This window comes from Leguminivora glycinivorella, chromosome 5, assembly GCF_023078275.1.
Source record: "Leguminivora glycinivorella isolate SPB_JAAS2020 chromosome 5, LegGlyc_1.1, whole genome shotgun sequence".
NCBI classification, from domain to species: Eukaryota; Metazoa; Arthropoda; class Insecta; order Lepidoptera; family Tortricidae; genus Leguminivora; species Leguminivora glycinivorella.
The window spans coordinates 22,879,629-22,896,393 of record NC_062975.1 but is presented as its reverse complement, the minus strand read 5'-3'; the positions used below and the strand labels follow the sequence as shown (position 1 = coordinate 22,896,393).

General features: G+C 37.9%; 1 protein-coding gene across 2 annotated transcripts in view; it reads left to right on the top strand.

The window, feature by feature from the left end:
• Positions 1–8,414: 8,414 nt before the first annotated feature.
• LOC125226112 (vesicular glutamate transporter 1) overlaps positions 8,415–16,765 on the top strand; it is an 84,029-nt gene continuing 75,678 nt past the window's right edge. Inside the window, exon 1 of one of the 2 annotated variants that reach the window (XM_048129976.1) lies at positions 8,415–8,584. In XM_048129976.1, the coding sequence (XP_047985933.1) occupies positions 8,529–8,584 (56 nt within the window). In that variant the 5' untranslated portion in view covers positions 8,415–8,528. Of the gene's footprint in view, positions 8,585–13,333; positions 13,521–16,765 lie in introns of those variants that run through there. The other variant, XM_048129975.1, reaches the window with a different exon arrangement.

The window sequence follows — 16,765 nt, the reverse complement described above, 5'->3', positions numbered from 1 at the left end:
AAGCTCGCCGGGTTATATGAGCTCGGAAATATAGCAGTCAAATCGCATTTCGGCTAGGCTGACTGGTGATAAAAACCTGGCGACTTCCTCGCATATTGAGTATGCGATACAGTGAGGAAATATCGCCAGTAGCCTTAATACATGCAATTCCTATTTGTGATATAAGCTAGCTAATTTTATGCCTCATCTTACTTTATAATACTTATGTAAATTTGTTCATGTAAATAACTTATTTTTATACCATATTGTCCCTTCAATATCCCTCGTCGTATAATCCTATAGGATGTCCATAAAAAGTAACCATGGTTACTTTAATACGACCGAGAAAATTGGGTCGAGCGTGCCTACAGCACCTATGAGGGCATTTGACGTAAGCGATTTCATATTTTTTACAGAATTATAATATATCTCCGAGGGATAATGCACTGTTTGGGCATTTTATTAGAAAAGCGGCCCGCCAGTATACGCACGGGTGTTAAATCGTAAAAAAGTTGATAGACATAACGCACCTTTAGAATTGTACCGACCTAATTCTCATACAAGTTGTATGAACATTAGGTCGGTACAATTCTAAAAAGGTAACGGACCCAATCATGGACAGTTTAAGATAAAATTTTGCCTATTTTTGATATTTCACTGATACATGTACCTAAAAATTCTACCGCTATGCGTGTTAAAACTTGAATGTCTTATCCTTCGTTTACATTTCAAGCATATTGCAGAATAGATACTCCTATTGGTTTCTTCATAGTTAACAAATTAAAACAAGGTGTTTTTTCTCCAATCATGGACGGCAGTTCTCCAGTAATGGATCCCCCATTATGTACTAGTGAAAATAGTTTAAAATTTTACTTTTAAAGAAAACTGATACTCAAAGAGTAAATTTTATAAACCCCAAATAAAATTAGTTTGGGTTATTTTAAAATAGGATTGTTTCTTGCAAATTTTGGTTTCGTAAATTGTTTCTTGTCCATCATAGGAGGTACGCTGTTTTCCGCTTCCAGTTATGGACACTCGCAAAAATAACACTATTTCTTAATATCTTTGGAGTAACAAACTAGTATGTTTTATACCTTATCTCATGGCTAATGCAGTAAGTAAAACTTATTCAAGTTTACACCGAGGATTATTTTTTTATTATTTTATACATAAACTCAACTATCTTAGCAACATTACTAAGAATTCGTCCTGATAGTGTTTTCAGTAAACTGATGACTTTTATCTTACCGCCAAATCCTTCAGAAATAACAGAATTAAATGAAACTTCAAAATTAAGCAGTAGCAGTAAAATTTAATTATAGGGGCCACTTTTGGGGTAAAAGTGAAAATTAAAAATCAAAGTTTCTAGAACCATATTGTGTTACAACTCGCACTTGGCCGGTTTTACATTAAGTGTTATGATGGCTCGTGGAGGTCAGATGGCAGTCGCTTTCGTAAAACTAGTCCCTACGCCTCATATTGGGATTAGTTGTCAAAGCTAACCCCAGGCTCCCGTGAGCCGTGGCAAATGCTGGGATAACGCAAGGAGGATGATGATGATGACAAAATATAATAGTGAATTTCACCATCACCCATGAAACATTCTTTTCTGATGAAAAGATAGGTACAGTCAACTAATTGGAACCCTAGGCCACTATGCAACCATGTCAAAATGACAAGAAATTTAAATTAATTTTTATTAAGCAGAAACGTCTGCTAACGATTCTAAACATTTTTATATTAAAGGAAAAAATGGAAAAATTTACGCCTCCGGCGGGACTTGAACCCGCACCATTTTTGCAATCCGTGCAATGCTCTTACCAATTGAGCTACGGAAGCCACGCCGGACTTCGCAAATCTTTCCATGCCTTTCCTTTTGTACACACGTCTTGGGGTGACGTCTAGCGCCATCTACCGACAGACTATTACATCTTGTAACGGCACTGGAGTCTCAAGTTATATTGAGAATTCACCAGTAACAATGTGCTAACCCATACCAAATTAATTTTATTCCTTTAATATAAAAATGTTAAGAAATTTAAATTTATGGCGGACGGTAGTGGCCATCGTCTAAGTTCTAGTTCTAATCTTGCACTGGCAACACCTCATCATAAATCCCGTGCGTATAGTAAATCTTTTGCAGTGCGAGCGGTTCAACTTTGGAATGAGTTGCTTCCAAGGTTAGCTGGAAGAAAGGGTTGTCTGGTAGAGATCGCTCTTTAGCGATAAGACCGCCTGTTGTCTGCCTCTATTTATAATCATTTGTTTTGTCTCCGCTGTATCTTTTTTCTGTATCTCTTGCTGAGGTGTGCCAATAAAGAGTATTCTATCTATCTATCTATCTATCCCTTAAAGGGATAAGTTCGCCTTTGTACTGTCTATCCTGTGTCATATTTGTGTTTTGTGTTTTGTACAATAAAGAGTTTATACATACATACATACAAGAAGTAAAATATTTCTTACAATATGATTTATAACGTCACTATGACATAGTTCTACAGTGGCCTTTTTTTTTCGGAGTGTGGAATGCGTTACGCACCGTCCCCCCAGTCGCGGGAAGGCGATGCCGGTGTGTGGGACTCCCTCCTTGGGCCCCCTCTCTTATCGAGAGGGAGGGAAAGGTTTACAGTTCTACAGTGGCCTAGGGTTCCCATTTGTTGACTGTACATTTAAGGCTGCTTTCAAAAAAAACGTCAAAAGAATGTAAAATTGATAGTTTTAGTCGGTGAAATACTACACTTTCCGTTATCCAATAGATTTATTTAATTCAAGTTCCAGTTAGAGCATCTTATTATCTTGATTTTTATAAGACTGGATTTTTGAAAACTAACTCATTAAATTAATAATGAATTCTCTAATGCACGTTTAGAAAAACGCACGTATAGAGCTGAATCAGTCGATCTTATTTGTAAAATTTGGACAATTTTGAATATTAAAACGGGTAAATTTATAATTCGTATATCCTGTACCACAATCATTTCAGACTAGATTTTTATTTTAAGTTTTTGAAAAAGAGTAAACTAGCCTAGGGCGAATTCAATTTTTTTCAGAAATTACCTAAAATTAAGTGACAATTTCTTTGAAAATCTACATCACATCGAAGTAAGTTTTGTACTAAATTAATCTGCAACGTTTACTTAAATTGCTGTTATGCCTTAGTGATTATAAATTGCTATTATTGATTTTTGCCAATTTTTTGAAAAAGAGCCTTCACCGGTACAATTATTACCACTTTTGGACATTTTCTCATATTTTGTTAGACCAAGTAGTAAAAGTCCTATAATGTGATATATATTTATAAACTACTCGCAAAGCCCTTTAATTTGATACCACACACGGTATGATCGAGCGCTCGGTTGCGATTTCACTATTTTTAACACGAAAGCCCTCTTAATAAGGGCTCCTATTATCTTTCAACGTGTCGCTGGCGCTGTAAAAACGCGATTTCAGTGATCTCTGTTTACGATGTCTTATCGATATTGCTATCCATCTCGCCTTACGCACCTTTATTACTTGTAGTATGTGGCTTGATGTAACAGTCAGTAGGTACTTACCCTTTAATATCCATAAGGTATAGCGGGGCAAATCTCAAGGGACAAATGTAATGTAATTTTTTCCATGTTTTACAATGTTTGCATTAATAAACAGAGTGCCCGCCGGTTATATTTATGGTAGGCGTGTTCAGTGGATACATGTGTAGATTTCAACATCATAGTGTAATAATGGATTAGTTACAATTCCCCCCCCCCCCCCCAATCGAGATCTGCCCCGCTGTACCTTACTAATATTATAAATGGCTAAAGTGTGTGTATTTGTTTGTTTGTCCGTAGGCAAAATAGCAAAGATAAAATGTTACATTGCTCTTATCAAAAAATTAGGCGCTTAAACGCAAACCTATGGCACGCGAACTTGACTCGAAACAACCATTCGATTCCATATCTCATTTTTCATTGAAATAATAACTTTGCAGAAACTGTACATATACTCTGTCAAACAAGTCTGTCAGTAAATAAGAACAAAGAAAACTATAGGTCTCCTTTTCTCTAGCACCCTAAAGAAAAGGATGCATATTCTTTGTTCTTATTTACTGACAGACTTGTTTGACAGAGTATAGTTCGTATTTCAAAAACAAATTCCTTTAACTTATTAGGTTTGACGGGTTTTACCACTCACCCCTTCCATTTTCCTTTCGCAAAGGTGAAACATTTTTTTCAGTACAGATGGTGTTTTTTTACACACTAATAGTGCGAGAAGTGGTTCACTATCACAGGTCGAAACTTCGGAGGGCCATCTGTACTGAAAAATGTCGTAGGATACACGTGCGAAAAGGAAATTCGTAACTCGTGTCGATTTAAAACACCTCCTTCGGTCGGGTTTTCCTCTTTTTAACCCCCGACGCAAAACCGACGGGGTGTTATAAGTTTGACGTGTCTGTCTGTCTGTCTGTCTGTGTGTGTGTCTGTCTGTGGCATCGTAGCTCCCGAACGGATGAACCGATTAAGATTTAGTGTTTTTTTGTCTGAAAGCTGAGTTAGTCGGGAGTGTTCTTAGCCATGTTTCATGAAAATTTCATTGGCTGTTTCATAGAAATTAGCGCCATCATGATAGTCTAAATGTATGAACCAGCCAATTTTTTTTTTCGTGATTTTAGCATTGGTCCCATAATAAAAGTTGTTCATTATGACCTCAGAAGTCACTATGCAAAGTTTGAACGGTCCTTTTTATTTCACTCTGTAGTTACACAAATATATTACAATAAAAACTACATTACGATACAAGTGCGAACAAAATTAAAATTTAAAAAAAAACCTGACCGCGACTTAGTAGACCGATTTTCATGACATGAAACATGGCTAAAACACCCCCGATCAACTCAGCTTTCAGACAAAAATAAAATCTAAATCGGTTCATCCGTTCAGGAGCTACGATGCCACAGACAGACACACACACAGAGACAGACGTTTGTCTGTATAGACAGACAGACAGACACGTCAAACTTATAACAAACACCACGTCGTTTTTGCGTCAGGGGTTAATAACCTAACCACAAAATTAAAATTTTGAAAAAACCCCCGACCGCGACATAGTGGACCGATTTTCATGAAACATGGCTAAGAACACTCCCGACTAACTCAGCTTTCAAACAAAAAAAACTAAATCGAAATCGGTTCACCCGTTCGGGAGCTACGGTGCCACAGACAGACAAACACACAGACAAACAGACAGACAGACAGACAGACAGACAGACAGACAGACAGACAGACAGACAGACAGACAGACAGACAGACAGACAGACAGACAGACAGACACGTCAAACTTATAACACCCCGTCGTTTTTGCGTCGGGGGTTATTAAAAAGAGGAACTTTCAAATGCGTGCCGATAAACTAAAACACGTCCGTCCGTCCGTCCGTCCGTCCGCGGATAATCTCAGTAACCGTTAGCACTAGAAAGCTGAAATTTGGTACCAATATGTATATCAATCACGCCAACAAATAATAATAATAATAAAGACGTTTATTCAAAAGTTTGAACACAGGTACATTATAAAAGTACACAGGCATGCTTACAAACTAATTGAAAAGGTAGGTGGCTCAGCTAATGTATGCCAACAAAGTGCAAAAATAAAAAATGGAAAAAAATGTTTTATTAGGGTACCCCCCCTACATGTAAAGTGGGGGCTGATTTTTTTTTCCTATCTAACCCCAACGTGTGATACATTGTTGGATAGGTATTGAAATATGAATAAGGGTTTCCTAAGATCGTTTTTTGATAATATTAATATTTTCGGAAATAATCGCTCCTAAAGGAAAAAAAAGTGCGCCCCCCCCTCTAACTTTTGAACCATATGTTTAAAAAATATGAAAAAATTCACAAATGTAGAACTTTATAAAGACTTTCTAGGAAAATTGTTTTGAACTTGATAGGTTCAGTAGTTTTTGAGAAAAATACGGAAAACTACGGAACCCTACACTGAGCGTGGCCCGACACGCTCTTGGCCGGTTTTTATTTCACATACTGTATATTATGGAATACATACATACATACATATAACATACATATAATCACGCCTGTATCCTGTAAAGGAGTAGGCAGAGCACACGAACTACTAAGTTTCAGTGCCACTCTTAGCAAAAAGGGGTTGAAAGAAATCCAAATTGTGACATTGCAGTGACAGGTTGCCAGCCTCTCGCCTACGCCACAATTCAACCCATATCCCACAGTCGACTTCTACGACACCCACGGGAAGAAAGGGGGTGGTGAAATTCCACGGGATTATGGAATAAGTATGAAGGAATACTTTAAGTAGGTACCTAAGTATTTACGTCAGAACCACGGAAGCATCACGGAAGTATAACTAAAGCAGCCAGAACTCAGAACATGTAGGTTTGCTTGTAACCGGGTTCTGCGAGTGGCGCTGTTGGCAAAGACCTCTGCGTCGCGTCGGTAGTTCTTCTGCTGTGTTTCCGGTTTACTTTTGTAATTAATTTCTTCACAATAATATTTTTGGCTGTCGCTTTAACTGTTTTTCTGATGACACTGATATTTTGAAGTTTGACATAGATATAAGTAATTTTACTAGCAGGCCAGTAGCCACGCTAGGTAGTATAGCCTTACCAAAAAAAAAGGATTATGTACTAAACATCCTTTTTCTGTGAATAAATTAGGTATTTAATTTATTTTTAACAAGCAGAAACGTCTGCTAACGATTCTACACATTTAAGACACACACATTTGGTTAAGAGTCTTGCAGGATTGCAAATGATGCGGGAATATAATATAAAAATGTGTAAATTAGGTATGGTTAATATCACCCACCCCAGCACCACAGTCACATTTAGGATTGTCAATAAATCGGAATCTTAGCAAGATCTGAAGTGTGACCCAGACGCATTCGTGTTAAACAGGATATTTCTCGTCTAGAAAAGTTATGCTTGTAGAACTATGGCTTTATAGGAATATCGCTTTGTATCCTGAGGTAATAGTTTAGGTATTGTTTGTTCCTATGTTTGTGAATTAGGGCTCACTTACACGTTGCGACAACTCGTGTGTGCGAGTTTCATTACATTGAAGTTCGAGTACCTACCAGTGGCGGAGCGTCGATACAACTCGATTCCCAACGGGTTCCCTAAAATTCTCTAGTATCTGTAGAAGTCCATACAAAACAGATGCCAAAAGCCCCTCCGGCTTTACCAACGAAAATTTTTACGCCCCGCCACTGGTACCTACCTACCTACTTTTGATTTGTGTGCTGACCTCTATGCGCAATGTATTATTAAGTTGAAAATAATTTTGTAATTTCTGAAATTTTATGACGTCATAGTATAACTCTCTTGTACATTAAAAATGTAATGCCAAATGGGATATGGGTATTCAAATTTTTTGTTAAAACTCTTTAGATAGGGTTACGCGGGGTCATATCCGTATTAAGGTCGTTTGTTACTGTCAAGCCGACCCTTTTCCTCCATCAAGTAACATACAAGCACACATTATTAAGATACTTGTACCTATTAGCCGCTTTGGAATAGGCTATACATTAATCTAAGATGCTAATACACTAATTAGGTACCTACACAATAAGCAAAAATAACTCAGCATTCAGACAAAAAAAAACTAAATCTAAATCGGTTCATCCGTTCGGGAACTACCATGCCACAGACAAACACACACACAGACAGACAAACAGACAGACAGAAAGACAGACAGACAGACACGTCAATAACACCCCGTCGTTTTTGCGTCGGGGGTTAAAAACTGTCCGTAGGTACTAAAAAACGTCGACTGCAGTGCATATAGTTCTTTTTTTTCTTTTCCTCACTAGTTCGCAAAGCATCTACATTTTTTTTGTCAGGTCGAAACTTCAAAAGACTATCACATTGTAAAAGTATGACGACTTTTAACTAGAAGGAGGATTAGGAGAGTCTGTCTGCAAAGTGCATACATATTCTATATAAACATAGGTAGATAGATAGAACACACTACTATTATATTATATTATAGTCTTTTGAAGTAAACCTATAGTATGTCGGTGAAAAACATCGTACGATACACGTACGAAGAGGGAATTCGTCACATAGAATATGTCTGCAGACCGACTCTCCTATTCCTCCTTCAAGTTATTTAAAAGTCGTCATACTTTTACAATGTAATAATTCTTATTGAATGAAAAGATTTTGATTTCAGGAACATATTTTCTTTGATTTTTTTTATATTTCATTTGTACAAAAATTGGTACACAAACATAAATTTACAGAGCAGAAACAAAACGTGTCACTAACTGACATTTAGTGACAGTGACATTGGTGTACTTGACGCACACTTGACGTTTCTCAACAATTTCAACTAATGACAACGACGGAAATTGAGAAATGTATCTTGAATATTGCTTTCATTGGTTACTAATATGACAGATAACGTCAACGTAAACAAAACGAGCAAAAACATACTCGTGTTATAGAAACCGCGAACGAAAATTCGTAAAAAATCTTATATTATGTTCTTATTTATAAGAGTTTCAGTGAGCATATTGTTAAAATTGTGCAGTTAATAATGATTAGACGCCAAAATTATGACTATGAATACACACCGCTGCATTCTGGAAACGGGTAAGTCGTAAATTGTTATATTTTGTATTAGTCTCTAGTAAAAACTTTTTAAATTTGCATATTAAGACGTTAATGCTTGATGCCGAGGCATCTGATCGATATTTCGCTCAAAAGGCCTCTTTACTCTCTTTGAAGTTGCGATTGCGACCTTTCGAAGTACTTAAATATGAATCCATAGTCTTAACAGACCTCTAAGTACCTTTTATTGTTTTTTGTGATGTCTGCAACTGAAGATTTCTGCTTTTCTCAAATGGCCATTAGGACCTATTTAACAGGAACTTGCTTTATATTCCTATCTGGTCCAATACAATTTTATTCACAATATATATTATAAATGGGCTTACTCTTGGCCACAGACTAGCCAAAGACAAAGACGTGGCCTACGATGGAGTAAGCTCGCCCAGAAGAGTGCCTGTTCATCCTAGATTTGAAGGTTGCCGGTTTATATGAGCTCAAAGTATAGCCACCGGCAAGGAATTCGATTCCTTGGTAACCCGGCAACCTTCAAATCATGAGTGAACAGGCACCTTCTGGGAAAGCTCACTCCATCGTAGGCCACGTCTTTGCCTTTAGCTAGTCTGTGTCCAAGAGTCAGCCCATTTATAATTAAAAAAAATGTGCATAAGAAAAGAAGAAGCAAAGCGCTTCATACGAATTTGCGGAATACATATAAATATATAGTCCTCTTTTGACGCACAATAATATTATTATGGAATAGCTTATTATGGAACTAGGTTGATGGTGATTCATCATGTTCGGTGATTCGTGATGTGTTTAGATAAACAGCATAGCGGAAGAAATAAATCCTTCATCTACCACAGCTTAACAAATGTACAAACTTAATAATATGTGTTAAATTAGTCACGCCTTCCACAGTTAGATGTAAACATCACAATCAACATGTAAATATTGAGTTTTGATTATGTAGATATACACAGAAAAATGTTCTATTCTATTCAGAAAATTTATAAACAAATTGTGTTTTGAAGGCTTTTTAACCTGCAATGCAAAAACGAAGGGGTGTTCTAAGTTTGACGTGTCTGTCTGTTTGTCTGTCTGTCTGTGTGCATGTCTGTCTGCGGCATCGTTGGCTCCCGAACGGATGAACCGATTTAGGTTTAGTTTTTTTTTGTCTGAAAGCTGAGTTAGTCTGGAGTGTTCTTAGCCATGTTTATGAAAATCGACCTACTATGTCGAGGTCGGGGGTTTTTTCAAAATTTTAATTTTGTGGTTATTATTTACATAGATATAACCTATATTTAGACAAGGTTTGCTTGTCTACTTTTATACTGGAAGGTCTGGAAGATACCTTTTATTAAAATAGTTACATTTAAATTAGGTACCTGCTAAGTTTAAAATATAATTTGAACTTGACATTGAAAGTGTTAATTGACTTTCTAAATGTCATTTGTAGTAATCACAATCAACTTGCCATTAATATGTTTTGATGCAGTAATGGGTCCCCAAAGAATATATGTCATTAGTTGTTAATTACACACATTAATGATAGTTTTACTCAGAATCATTAGTTTTAAAAAATACAACTTCAGTAGTTTACCCTTGAGGTCTCTAGTGCCTCCACTCGTCAAGTAAAAATAATGTTTAATGCAGTGGACAATGTTACGGCCAGTAAAAAACAAATGTAAGTGGAACGAATCAAATAAATTTTCCTACACTAACTTTCAATCCGGAGTCGCGGGTTTGAATTCTGGCTACCAATGTACTCGGGCATTTTCAGAATTTGGGTCCCCCCAATTAGCAAAAGTTGTTAACAAAAACTAACTCGCTGTCAGCTTTGTGAAGACAATTAAGCATAAAATCTGCCTAAAAATTTACTGTTTTTCACATTCTGAATGTAGATTATCGCTTAACGTTTATGCTAATTTGTAGTATTATTTGAGTAATGATGTGACTTGTATTTAATATTAATATTTATTCTAAATGTAATAATTGTTATTTAATTTTTAATGTTGAAATGTATAATTTTTTAAATAATTTTTATGTTTAAATGTTTGTTTATATGTTAAAATGTGTGGAAATATGATAATATGGATTTTTTTATCTGAAATAAATGTATTTTATTTTATGTAATTAACACAAAAACAATATTTTTATTAAAATTTCATGCTTAATTATCGTCACAAAACTGACAAGTCTGACAATGAGTTAATTTTTGTTAACGGCTTTCGCTAATTGGGGGTCTCAAATTAAGAAAATGCCCCTCATATAAACATAATGGCAAACATATTATATATTGATTTAAACTAACACGATCTTCACTCATATTATTAAATTAAAACGGGACTTAATCGCGTAAAACTTACGTTTATATTTAACCCGACGTTTCGGATGTGACATTCATCTAAAACATTCCTAATTAATAATATAATGGCAAACCACCATAGGTTTCGCCCGGTGAGCAGTCTATAGCCTATAGACGCCTGCATCTCAGAGGTGACACGCGCGATGCCCACCCTTGCACTCCACACCCTCGTTGATCTCTGACAAGTGACAACTTTACTTCCAGTGTTGAACGTCTGGTTAAAAAGTTAGATTCGCTGCAGAATTAGCTTGGTCTCAACCTTGTAATAGTTAAAGCGCCTACAACCTATTACCTCGACTATTTTATAAATACCATTTAGCAGGTTAATACGTCGCAACACATGCATTTAACAATGCGCGACCACAACAATGGTAAACAGAATGTCATTCGTACATTCGCAATTGTTATTCGCGGCTGTGGTGTCGCGACTGTTATAAGATAAGTGAATCGATAAATACGGTTTACGCAGTTTTACTTACTTTCACCAAAGATATATGTATACACTATGAACATAATTGCCGAAGATAAATACGGCTTTACATTACCTTCTATGCAGGTGTTTATTTTAAAAAAAGGAAGTGGTATTCGTAACCGCTTTCATACCATGCTCTTAAATGATATTAATGTTACATCCTGTAGAAGGATAAAGTCTAAGAAAAAAACGTACCTCAAAACCGTACAGAAAAAGGTACGGTGAGCTAGACGGCGATACACCTTTGGGGTAGGTACGCTCGGCTAGATGGCGCTAATATTAATATTTGACATTTCAACACATATCAAGCTAAGAATATGGGCCAAATTGTCAAAACTGAGATTCAAAGTTTTAAGCCTGTGTCGAGAGATGGTAGTCTATGCACTGTGATTACACATTTTACTTTGACAGTACGAGTAACTCTCTATAATACTCGATCCTCTTTGCTTTCACTGTTTAGGCTCCAGGTACTATATGTGTAACGCCGTGGCTTGCGTGAGCGACGGTCGCGCGATGGTCGCGCGACGGCGATGCGACGGTTACGAAATCAAACCTTATCGATATGGAAGTAGACGATGCGATGAGACGCGACGGCGACGGTCGCGCGACCGTCGACCACGCAAGACACGGCGTAAGCGGTGTTACGAGTGCACGCTCAATATCGCCACCACGACATTGGTCTAAGCGCGACAGCGGTGAGCGGCAGCCATACATTGAAGTGAGACACAGCGATGGGACTTTTCATTCGCACGTATGGCTGCCGCTCTCCGCTGTCGCGCTTAGACCAATGTCGTGGCTGAGCCGTTAGGCCTGAGTGCACGCTCAATATGGGCGTGCAGCGGGGCGGGGCGTGCGGCGTGCATATCAAACAATTGAAGCTTGTACAAGTGTCCTGAGTCCTGATTCGATGCTGCAAAGACTGTATGTGGCTGGCGTGTCGAGCGTACGGTAGTCCGACAACTTTGTGCCACTTCACAACTTTGTGACACATGTAGTGGGACGTGGGACATTAGTCGGTCTACCAATGGCTTCCTCGTTACTAGCGTTTTTCGCGACCTTTACCACGACTCGTAGGAGCTAGTAGTCCACTTGCAATTGGTGCTGACGGCCACGGTGTGAGATTAATTGGGGTTGGGGACACTTACTAGGCTTTAAAAACAGCGACATCTGACCTTGTGGTTAGGTTAGTTTTGCTCACGATGTTTTCCTTCGCAAAAAAAATACTAGTAACTATCAAATAATGTGCATTGTACTGTACATCATCATTGGCCTTAACACTTTCGAAACCGGGCTACTACGTAACATTTTCGCTATCAAAACCCATGTAATCGGCTACGCTTCTACGAGCGGTGTACCCGACAGTCAGGTTCTTGGCAGCGAAAGTGTTAACGTCTATTGCAGACGATTTATGGTGTAATATTCGAGGAGCACCTTTTCTGCGACCGATGCGAGACCGACATAGTCTACCGCAGAACTGACAAGAGAAGTTTGTAAAGTACATACATATTTAAGTTATAGGCCTGTTTTCCGCAACTCGACGGGTTGCCGACACTATTCTTGCCAAGCCAACCCTACCAGAAATCCTAGCAGACCTTTTATGTTGCTGACTTCAAGGAGACACCCGACCCGGTGTTGTGTCTGTACCCGTGGTGTCACATGTACATACTTAAGTTCCAAACACTAATTATATTTTAAAAAGTATTGTAATCCGCTATATTAAACTTTAGTTTAGGTACTTACGGCCGGTGCTAGTGTGTAAACTGACTGTAATTTATATGGGCACCGCACCGTGACCAATTAAGTAAAATGACCATGCTTAAGGCTCAAGTTATACTAGCACCCAGTGCACCCAACATGCCGGTTCACGAATAAAGCCGTATCATTTACTGCATACCTACAAAGTGGGGGTGAAAGAGAACGCGCGGTCTCAACTACTCAGTGCAAAGAGAGAGGCGCGCGCGTCGTACGTACGACCGATCGGCCTCAACCAAACGCGAAAACAAAAACACACATACACAAACTTACATGTCAACAAAGTGTGCGCGTGTGGTGTGAAGTTTCTAATGAAAAATGAGTGAGGAAAACGCAATGGGAGACGATCTGAAAAGACAAGCGGCGATGTTCTATAACACTACAGAAAGGTTTGCAAAATTAATTTTGCTGATGATTGAAATGTGGTTGGTGGAATTTTGTTCGGAACAGGTTTTGGTCGAGTGCAAGTCATAAAGTTGCTTAATAACAGAAAGTTTTGAAGTTACCTTTATAGTACTTTATGTGTTTTACAATAGAGTTTAAGTTAAATTTTTAATTAGTTTTTGCGACTGTCGATTTTTAATTTGCTTAATTGGCATTCTGATGTGGATGTGATTTCTTTTGTCGCGAACGCCGAAATGTTTTAATTACGCAGTGTTGCAAATACTAGAGAAAGATAAGCTAATCGTAAAGAGTTTTTAATTATAATTCAATTGTTTTTACAACCGGTTTGCTGGAGTTCGTTACAATTAAGGTAAAGTAAAGGTATTTAAAATGGCATTGGTGTACACTATGTCGTTGTGTAAATACGATAATTATATAGGATTTGCATAATAAATTGATATATAGAGCGTTAAATTTTGTAAACAGCAAGAGACACAATCGTGTAGAGCAAGACTTTTTTTTTCGACAATTCTTATGTAAGTGAAGTTAGTAATGAAAAATGTGTTACCACAGAATATATAATAGTACAAGTACAGAAGGCTCACTCCTTTGATGTTTACAAAACGCCGCCATTCTAAATTCTTACCTACATTAACAAACAGACCGCACGCGTGCAGACGACATTGAATTCTATTGCGCCGCGCGAAGGTCGTCGCCACTGAATGGGCCGCGAACTCGCGGCCGCCGGCATGTACTTGTAGCGCGGCGAAAGGATCGCGGAGTGAGCCGCCCCTGGTGTTACACAAAAATTCAGTGATTCACTAACCGTTGCAAAATATCAAATATTTGTTTTAGTCACTAGTTGTAACAGACTGCAATGTTGACTTTTCTACAAAAATAACTGTTACTGCCGTATTCGAATATGGCTTATAGTTATAATAACATATGAGTTAGATGTCACAGTTATATGATACCGATACCGTTCTGTCAGTGTCAAATGTAACGTTTCTTCAAATGATCAACTTAGTTTTGACAGATCAGGCAGGTCGCGCGATAAATGATAAAATATCTGGCCGTCCCTATCGCACTATTAGTAAGTGCGATAGGGACGGCCAGCCCCTCTAGCACAACTTGCCTTGTCGCGCGCGAGTCCATACTTGAAGTCGCGCTTGATGTATGAACTCGCGCGCGACAAGGCAAGTTGTGCTAAAGGGTCAGATGTTTTATCATTTATCGCGCGATCATACTTGCCTGCCTGATCCATATATGTATATAAATCTAATATTTGACGAACGTGTGGTGACGGATTAAGAATTTCACCACCCCTTTCTTCCCGTGGGTGTCGTAGAAGCCGACTCAGGAATATGAGTTCAATTATTGTAGCGTGGGCATTGCTGGCAACCTGTCTACTGTGTAATATCACAACTCCATTTTCTTCCAACACATTCATTGCTATAGGTGGCTCGTAAAGCAGTTTCAGTTGTGTGTGTGTGTGTGTGTGTGTGTGTGTGTGTGTGTGTGTGTGTGTGTGTGTGTGTGTGTGTGTGTGTGTGTGTGTGTGTTTTTTTTTTTTTTTTTTATACTACGTCAGTGGCAAACAAGCATACGGCCCTCCTGATGTAAAGCGGTCACCGTAACCTATGGACGCCTGCAACTCAAACAGTGTCACATGCGCGTTGCCACCCCATTAGAAACTTGTACATTCCCTTTTGCTGTGTTAAGTACCTACACAGCAAAAAGAAGTGTCAAAAAAAAAAAAATCAAAAATATTTATTTGTGTGTGTGTGTGTGTGTGTGTGTGTGTGTGTGTGTGTGTGTGTGTGTGTGTGTGTGTGTGTGTGTGTGTGTGTGTGTGTGTGTGTGTGTGTGTGTGTGTGTGTGTGTGTGTGTGTGTGTGTGTGTGTGTGTGTGTGTGTGTGTGTGTGTGTGTGTGTGTGTGTGTGTGTGTGTGTGTGTGTGTGTGTGTGTGTGTGTGTGTGTGTGTGTGTGTGTGTGTGTGTGTGTGTGTGTGTGTGTGTGTGTGTGTGTGTGTGTGTGTGTGTGTGTGTTTGTGTTTGTTTGTGTGTGTGAGACTTGTACATCTCTTGAAATGTGTAATTTAGCTGTTCATTTTCTGTAATTTTTTTTTGTATTATTTGACAAAGGTTTTTACTTTTAAATATTTTAATTTTATAAAATTTGACTCTTGGAGACGCTATACATCTCCATGGATTATTTGATTAAGTATAATATTTTTACTTGTAATATTCAGTCTTTTACAACTATTGAAGTATTATAGATTTCTTTTATCTTTGTATCTGTTTGCACTTTCTTTATGTATTGATTATAGTTAGTAATAATATGACATTTAGAGACTTTATACAACTCTAATTCTATATCAGTGTATAGCTACTTTGCTTATGATTAATATTTTTAGTTAATATTTCTATTAATTTCATTTGTTTAACTTTAATGAATACTCTGTAATGTTGACATGTAAAAGTGCCCCCGTGGCCTATTTGCTGAATAAATGATTTTGTATTTTGTATTTTGTTTGTTTGTGTGTAGTATTTTAAACTGGATATGTTAGTAGGGTAAGTAATTCTTCAGTTTCATCATATGTTTGTGTCATAAGCCAAGCCGGTATAATATTTTTACACTCATAGTAGTGTTTACTATATATATTTAGGTTTTTGTTTAATACATTATATAAGTTAGAAGAGAGTGCTTCATAGTGTCGTTTTGCAAATTTACTTTTATATTGAGGTAAGTGTACAAGTTCTAAGGAGAGTTCGGGTTGCCGACGACTCCAAAGAACAATAGACGGAACAAGTTAGTTCCGTAAGTCCTCCTGTCATCAGCACACCGCACCCTCGTTGAGCTCTGGCAGCCTTACTCACCGACAGGAACACAACACTATGAGTGGGGTCTAGTGCTATTACCCCATTTGGGCTCTGCTGACTCTGCTCTAGATTCGAGCGAGACGATATCCGCTGTACTGTGCCCTACCACACAAAGCGGAATATCATTCGCTATGCCCTACCTCCTACAAAACTAATGTACCTATAAGTTTGAGAATAATATGTTTACCTGGGCCATCAAGTTGTCCACCCCACTTTTTTTGTAACATGACTATTTTTTACGCGATTACGATACTCAGAATCGCGAGGTCTTTCGATCCAGATAGGAGAAAAAAATTGCCCTAAGATTTCCATAGATTTTTCAAACCATTCCGTTACCGCCATAGAAAATGTATAAAAAAAATTGTAAC